The sequence below is a fragment of the Helianthus annuus genome, chromosome 15 (assembly GCF_002127325.2).
Source record: "Helianthus annuus cultivar XRQ/B chromosome 15, HanXRQr2.0-SUNRISE, whole genome shotgun sequence".
NCBI classification, from domain to species: Eukaryota; Viridiplantae; Streptophyta; class Magnoliopsida; order Asterales; family Asteraceae; genus Helianthus; species Helianthus annuus.
The window spans coordinates 81,490,207-81,499,060 of NC_035447.2; the positions used below are offsets into that span (position 1 = coordinate 81,490,207).

At 34.1% G+C, this 8,854-nt stretch overlaps 1 protein-coding gene across 1 annotated transcript; it reads right to left on the bottom strand.

Moving 5' to 3' along the window:
• Window positions 1–690: 690 nt before the first annotated feature.
• Window positions 691–1,709, bottom strand: LOC110909787. The gene has a single exon (XM_022154545.2). It carries the CDS (start codon window positions 1,667–1,669, stop codon window positions 785–787), a length of 885 nt encoding a protein of 294 aa, XP_022010237.1. The 5' UTR covers window positions 1,670–1,709; the 3' UTR covers window positions 691–784.
• Window positions 1,710–8,854: the final 7,145 nt, after the last annotated feature.

Below are 8,854 nucleotides of genomic sequence, written 5' to 3' on the forward strand. Positions count from 1 at the left end.
TGGTGGTGGTGATTATCGGTTGGTCTCACAAAAATGGTTGGAGGGGCTGATTCGATGAGGGGTTGGGGTAGGCCCAAGCACTTAATTATTTTATATGTTTTATTGTTTTTATTATTTTGTTTTGTAGTAAGGGTATTTTAGTAATTTCAAACATACTTAACACCAAAAACTATCCTTCATTCGCGCCAGGGATTATCCGGGAACGAAATTGAAAAAGTTGGGGACTATAGTTGTAATTTTAGAAAGTTAGTGACTAAAGGTGAAAAAAGGGCAAATCACAGGGACCATCCGAGCATTTTTCTCTTCTGATATATATAGCCATGATTTCAGTTCTTATGAGAAGGGATCAATGTACATAACAGTTCAAGACATAAAAATAAGAATAATAAAAAAAAACTGAAATTATATAGTAAATTAGTATGCATTGCCAATATGTGATACAAAAATGCCTAAGAACACTTCTAAAATACACAAAGGGCACATTAAAACATTAGAGCGTTCACATCCATTCCATCAAATTTTTACCCTATATTACACTAAAAAACACTACATTTTCTCTCTCTCTTTCAATTAAATAATATTTTTTATACCTTTATCATTACCTTTTTCTCTCTCCCCCACTCACAACCATTTTTAAAATATATTAAAATATTATAGGGGGTGAACAGTGTCCCCCCAAATATACAGATGAACAGTAACATTTTCTCTCTCCTCTACTCACAACCAGTTTTTATACTTTTTATATTATAACAATCTCACTCACATAATATGATGGATTAGATGTCTAACAAACAACCATGTTGAGAAGTGATACTCGGTGCTGAATCAATCTCCTGAATAGGAAATTTAGTTCGGCCCCAAACCCGTCGATGCTAACATCTAGAATTTGTAAATTCCTTAAGATCATTTGGACATCAGCATCCTTCATCTCATTGTTGTGTGCACTTTTATGTAGAGACAAGGTAGCCATGTCAACGGTTTCTACCTCATTGACAAACACCTTCACATTTTCATGTGTACATGTACCCTTCAAAGCAAACTTCGATAAGAGCTGAAATCCGTTAGTAGGCTTGGGCTTCGCCGAGACAAAGGTTAGAAGGGTTTTGAATATGGAGATCGTTAGTAGATTAACTTCTACAAGAACCTTACTCACCATTGAAACATGGTGATCTACATCTTGAATTGTAATTAATCTCATTTTCTTTTCTATACTCCTTAATGTACCAAGGTTTTTGATGATGCTCTTCTTTACTTTTTTCCTAAAGCATAGATAAGCGGCGATTTGATTAGCGACTGTCAAATCGCCAGCTTTTCTTCGTAGGGCTGATTGAAGAATTTGCACATTTTCCTTCATTTGTATAATCAATTCTTTGAGGATGTTACACGAGTCAAGCAAAACAATTGACCACTCCAAGGCATCCTCTACCAAAGGTGAAAGAGCTTGTTTGGCGTGTGGAGATCGAAAAAGCTCATCCACGCAAACAAACAACTCCACCAATCCAACCAAACCTTTTTGAGTGGTTTTAGATGAGCATACCATGTCTCCCCATGCTTTCAACTCGTTTATTTTTGTTTCGATCGATGTATGAGAAGGATTAGTTAACCTGGATGGAAGACTAATAGATCTAAAATGAGATGTAGATGTAGAAGTAGATGATGAGCCTTCCATCTTTATGAACTTTCTTGAAAACTAAGGCAAAACTGAAGAATCTGAAAATGTGAAAGTTTGGGTATAGAAATATACTTTTCAGGGTATTTATAAAGCAATGGGCGTAGTGAGTTATGAACACAACGGTTGGCATTTACTGAATTATTTTGCAGGATATATGAGCTGTGATGTCTTGGCATGCCCCCCTATACTTTGTAGAACCTATAGATCAGATCTTTATATACGTTTCTAATTCTTATTAGTTTATATATTACGAGTGGTATTGGGTGTAGCCATAGCTATATTAATTCATTGGTAAACCCGTATGAATATATTAATTCTTATATGTCATTTGGATACTCACTTCAATGACCCGACATCTAATTTAACTAGTGGTGGCATATCAGTTTTGTCTGGAACAGATAATCATAAAAATTGATTATTTTTAGTGTAGACAAGAATCTAGCTCGACCACGCAAATGTACGGAGTTGAGTAATCATTTAGTTGTTAAGTACTCTGTATCCAAGCACAACTCAAGATAAGAGTTAAATCTCATTTTAGTCCATGTGATTTGAACCATTTTTACACTTTAGTTTAAAGGTTTTATTTTTTGTCTTTGGATACAAACAAGTTTTACCGTTGCCATTTTAGTTCACTTAATTAATTTCATCCATTACTTCTGTTAACGAGAACGACAATTCGGTCATTTTATATGGCATAATTGCCTTTTTAGTTCTCAAAATTACATATACAATTACCGAATTGCCATTCTCGTTAACATAAAAAATGGATGAAGTTAACCCAATGGACTAAAATGACAACGGCGAAACCTTTTTGAACCCACAAGCGAAAAATGAAACTTTTGAACTAAACTGTCAAAATGGTCCAAACCACATAGACCAAAATGACATTTAATTCCCAAGATAATTTTGTTTCCGGTTTATATAATTATATGAGATTAACTTATTAAAAATGAAAGACTATATACGAAGGGGCTGTTTGGTAGCTTCTGAATGGTCATTAAGAGACCACCTCTTAATGGAACCATTAAGAATTTTACCAATGAGAAGGTAGAAAAATGTGACATGTGATGATTTACCATTCAGAGGTTACCTATTAACCATTCAGACTTGAGGTTACCTCTTATTCATTCAGACGCTTTAAACCATTAAGAGGTAGCATCTGAATGGTTATTAAGAGGCTACCAAACAGCCCCGAAGTCTTATAAGTGTTCCCATAAATAATTACATCCACAATAGGATTTTTTTTTTTTTTTTTGTTAGAGAAATAAGAGTCGATTTTGATTCAAGATATGGGAGCACAACTATAAAGCAATTATTTTTTCTAATAGAATTTAAGTACCTGTAAAAATAAGAAAATAAAAAAAAATAAGGGTAGAGAAAAGATTATTTGTTGTTTAAATTTAACGCGTTAATGCCACCCGTGCGTTGTAGCGGGATGTGGATTCTGAATGTCCTTAGTATAACTATAAGTGATGCGAAAATTCTGAAGTTTATAAACAACACGCGCGTTGCAACAGGGCATTCCCGCACATACCAAATGTTAAAGACCAATTTCTTTCAAGTTATTATATAATACATATTCTCACTTTTTTATTTTCATTTTTTTAAAGACTTAAGTTACACTAAATCCGCTTTTGGTAACGCTCGATCCCTTGATCTCAAGGGGAGCAACAACTGAATTACAATGGATTTGCCAATTAGACACAATCCCCACCAATAATTGTTTTAATTTACAGGGGTCAGGTTAGATGTCATAAGGGGACACGGGCTGGTCCCGTGATAGCATAACGGAACAAAAAATAACGCGTGGAAGTTGATAAAATCCCACCGCCGGTCCATACTTCAACGCGTTATATCATAACGAAATCCATTTTCCGTTATTTCCTTCACGCGTTATGATTTTGGTTTGTGAGGGTATTTGTTGGTTGGGGGGAAATTGTTGGGTGTGGTGGTGAGTGATGACCACCCCTAGTAAAAATGGTTGTGAGTGATGGAAAAATAGTCAATGACATGGCAAAACTTGATTGGTGCTTGTGAGTGCTAAATTCTATCACTAGTAAACCACCCCTAGTCCCCTAAGCCTTTTAGATCCATAATATTTCTCTTCGCATATAAAAAAAAAAAAGCAACAAAAAAAAAAAAACAATTTGCCTCTCCAATGACAGTAACATAATTTCAAATCGGTTTACCGTCATAGTGAAACATGTTTAGTTCAACCATATTTTTTATTTAAAGTTTGAAATATTACTTTGTCTCACAACATGGTTTTGTAAAACCATCAACGGTAAAAGCATATGTTATCAGTAAGAGAGTAAAAGAAAAACCATCTAAGTTATTAGAGACGGTGAGCGTTTAATCAGCGGGGTTGGCACTGTGCCGGTGGTCGTTATTGTCATCGCCGTAAGTGATTTAACGGCAACATCATCTGGTACTATGGCGTTAATTTTGGTATTCGAAGAAGAAGCGTGAAACGATGAGTCTGGACATGGGGTCCGGTGTCCATGTCAGTTATTGTTGTTTCCGTTAGTGATTTAAAGGTTGCCACCGGAATTAAGTTGGTATTTGAAGAAGATTCAAGAAACGTTGGGACCGGTGTCAATTGGTGTCGATAGTTGCCGCCGATAGTGATTCAAAGGCTGCCACCATAAGCCTCTATTTTTATTTTTTTTCGAAATGATGTGTCGGTTAGTTTTCCGGCATGTGTCTTAAGTCATAATTTGTGGAAACCGGTGGTGGGAGCAGTTATGTTAACGGACTAATGGTGCTGCTTAATGTTAACGGTTTGTTTTTTTTTTTTCGGAACGGTGCGTCAGTTGGGCACAGGTTTGCTTATCACATCGTTGACCACAGACTAAGGTGCCGACATTTGTTGACGCCTTGTTCAATATGATTTTATTAATTCAGAAGGTTGATTTAAACGGTGTGTTTGTTTGGACACGATGATTACATGAGCAGGTGATGCCCCAAGTTACTTTTTGTAGTATTATATTATATAATATAATGCCTGCCATTTATAGGACCTAGTAAATCCTTATTTAACCACAATGAAGAACCAAAACATCAAGAACAAAGAAGATGCGATGTATACCTAAAACATGGATTTGCATTGATCAATCGACACGCTTTGAATGTTTACACAGACATATAATCTATATATACTGACTGTAGGGAACAGGGCAAAGCTTCACCAATTGTCATACACATTAACCATAATGTCAAGGAATAGACACGAAACTAAATTTTATACTCTAATTACTTAAATAACTAGACTTTTTATCGAACTTGTATCAAACATACAAGTCTAACAACCCCTCCCCCCCCCCCCACACACACACACACATACACACACACACATGTTAATCCAAGTTTAAGTATGTCTTCATACCTTGATCTTTTGTCTCTTGTTCCATTCTCTTCTGAAATTTGAAAAAAAAAAAGGTTAATCAAATTCAAATAGGCAGATCAAATGATAGTTCCATTTTGGCCTTCTGGAATGAGACGTAAACTACATCCATCACTCTCACCAAAATAAAACTTTCAAATCCATTTCTTGATCCATCAACCAAACGAAATTTCCAAGAACAGTTGTTATCTATTTATGGACTAATTACACTATACTCAAACATTAATTGCATCCTAAGGATAATTACTATATCTACAAAATCCAATTGACTACATGACTTGTCCTTTACACACCTATACACACACATATAAATCAGTGTGATGAAAACAACATGTTCCTTTTGATATGTCGCAAACCTGGATACACCGGTTATACATTGGAGAGTTTACATACTTAACCCTTCTACAAATCTGAATTACATATAATACATAAACTAAACTATTCGTCGTTGACAATTCTGACCGATTAACTTTCAAATGAACTCGATTAACAATTAGAAAAAATTACAACCAATGACCTTTAACTAAAGAAATTACAGGCTCTGTCCTTTATGTTACCGGTTTTTAACACGTTATGTCCTTTAGACATAATCTAATTATTTTTTTTTTTGGTTAAATCTTACCATGTGCCGCTCACATGAGGGCAAGCATGGTCTTTTCATCTCAATTTTGTATTAAAAAACGAATTAAATATATCTCTTTTGTCCCCTCCATTTTTTTAGTCGATCACTCTTTTTTTTTCAGTTAATCCAAATGAAATAAATAAATCTCTTTTATCCCCTCATTTTTTTAGATGAATATGAACAATCAGATGTATATTATGAGATGCAATGGGGAAATCGAAATTCATGTTAATTTGAGATGAAAAGACCATGTTGCCCTCTCATGTGAGAGGCACATGGTAAGACTTAGCCATAAAACTTAACTAGGTGAAGGCTAAATGACATAATGTGCTAAAAACTGGTAACATAAAGGACAGAGCCTGTAACTTTTTTAGCTAAAGGACACGGTTGTAATTTGATACAAGCGTAAAGGACACCCCTTAGTATTTAAAAAGTAGGCGCTACTTAAAAAGTGGGTATGGATAGAGTTGGAGACGGAGAGGCATAGATATCTGGGGTTAGGGGGAGGCAGTGATGAATGTAGGTGGGAGGGTGGCGGGCTAGGGGATGCAGTGGTAGTCAGATGTGGAAAAGAGGGAGAGGGTGGGAGTGTCATATGTTTTAAATAAAAAAGTAGGCCACACTTAACTCTTAAATATTAATTACATAACATAAGGGTAGTTTTGTCATTTTACATGCACATAAATTGATAACTAATGTCCATCCAATTAAGGGACTATGCGAGTAACAAGTGAGAACACCATAGGAAACACACATGTAATTTTAGAAAGTTGTGAGAATACCACTGGGACCATCTAGGTAATTTACTCTAATTATTAACAACCCGTATAATGTCTTAACATGTTATCCAAGATATCTCTTTATTAAGATATATTTTCTCCAAGCCAATCAATCTTTGTTGTAACACAATGTCTAAGACATGACCACCACACTTTAGGTGCCTTTGCTAATGTTACAAATGAACTTTTCATTCTCTTACTATGCCTTAAATAAACCTTTCATTTTCACAATGCCCACTTGTATTTATTCACTAACACTTTCAATAATGTTTATGTCCTACACAAGTCTCATCTGTTTTCACTTCCTCGAGGAATCAATTTTACAGTAAATCTTCGGTGATTCCCAAGTTCAGAAACTCTTTCTTGACTTGTCAAAACTAATCATTAATCAATGAATTCATATATTGTAGAAACTATCTTAACAATGTTACTTATCCTAAGAGCACTTCTTAGCTTCAACTAAACAATCCTTTTTGGAATCTTTCACTAAAGGTTCCATTATCCACTCCGAATCTCATTTGTATGGTCGACGTGTATATACTGTGTATCTTTCATGTTAGAACGAGATATAAAATAGAACTTATTCTACTTTCTCCTTTGATTGAAGGTTCAAATTTCTAAAATCAGGCCCGTTCCACAAGTTCAGATGTTGATCCTCTCGAGGTCATTCGTTGAAGTCATTAAATGACCTTCTTAGTATATACATACTTCTTCGATGACTATACAAAACTTGTTACTTGTCATCCGTAGCCAAAATCTTCATTATGAAAACATTTAATTAATGATGAACTTAATATCCCAAAATATTTCATAGCTCTCACTTGCCATTACATTATCCCTAACAGTCTTGCTTTAAAACAACTTGTTTGCTTTAAAAGTTTATAGATATCTCGCACAGAACCACAAATGAGTTTATCCTATAGATTCATATTTTTTAATTCTCGAAAATGAGATTGTTCACGTCTGGACTTGGTTATGCATGTGGTTAGCATTAATATCTATGATTATGATCGTATCAAAGGTTCTTAATCTCCAACTAAGTCTATCAAATTCCTCATTTGATAACTTTGTTATTTGGATATTCAACATCATAGTTGTTTCTCCAAACCTCTCAGATCCATGCTCAACAACTTCTTGTTGATTGACTTATGATATTAGTTCAGGAAATTCTAAAGACTTTGTTTTATCCCTTGAATCATATCTAATCATCATTGAGAATCCTATTCTTAGTTAGATTGATTAGATCTTTTAAGAATTCCAGACAAAACTCTTTTTCCTCTCGAAGATCCAATCTTCAGAAGGGATTTAGTTTTGTTATAGAATTTCCAAGTCTTAAGGTAAGACAATCATTGTATAACTATTATACGATGTTATATAAGATCTTTGTCTACCATGTTTGTTTTGATGATAATTTCCTTTGATATTTAGGAAAGAACTTTTCTTTTACTAGATCGCATTTTCATCATTAATTGAAGTCTAATCTAATGCACTTCAACCTTTCTTTTCAACTTCACTACTATAGCGCTTTGATTCGAAAAATATTTAATGATGATTGCTTAGAAGTTCGATTAAGGTCTTTTACCTCTAATCTAATCAAAATACCTTAAATAAGCTATCATCTATTTTGATTAATCTAAGTAGAATCCAACTTCTATGTTTCAACTTCATAAGTAAAATATGATTAATCTGTTTGCTTTGTCTCATTTGTCTCCAAGGACTTGATGCATCGCCATGCACCATGTTCTTCCTTCATAAGTTGATTCCAAATCATTCCTTGTTGATTTGTCATTTAAACCTAATTCACATATCCTTAGAGATTCCACATTTTTGGAAAACAACTTTAAATAAAATTGGAATCCTACATATGCGATTCGGTTTATGCATTCAAATCAATGATGTGCGTTATAGAAATCTAATTTCTATCACATATCTTTTAGACAATGTATAATATGTTTATTTAGAGAATATCTATCTCATAGATACAGATACAGTGCTTTTGTACTATAATGGACATTTTAACAAACACAAGAAACCGTAAATATTCATCAATATTTAAAATTGAATAATGAAAATTTGTCCAAAAACCAAAAGCGTAAAAAATGAAAGAACAACTAAGAGAATCAATAATATTGTTCATAATTCGAAAGCATAATAAACTATACATTCGCTGCAATCTCCCAGACTGCATCACTCTACCTCATCAATGTATTTCTCTATTTGCAAATCATAATAAACACATTTTAGCGACAATACACTAAAGATTTGACGAAAAGGAAATTCCCACAATAACCTATATATGCGTCAAATATCAGCCCGAAAGAATCAGATCCATCTAGCTTAGAAATCTTCTTCGTGTAATTCCAATACCCTTCCTTGCC

What these genes read in the sequence shown, in the direction of transcription:
- LOC110909787 (XM_022154545.2), bottom strand. Translation starts at nt 1,669, where the DNA reads ATGGAAGGCTCATCATCTACTTCTACATCTACATCTCATTTTAGATCT.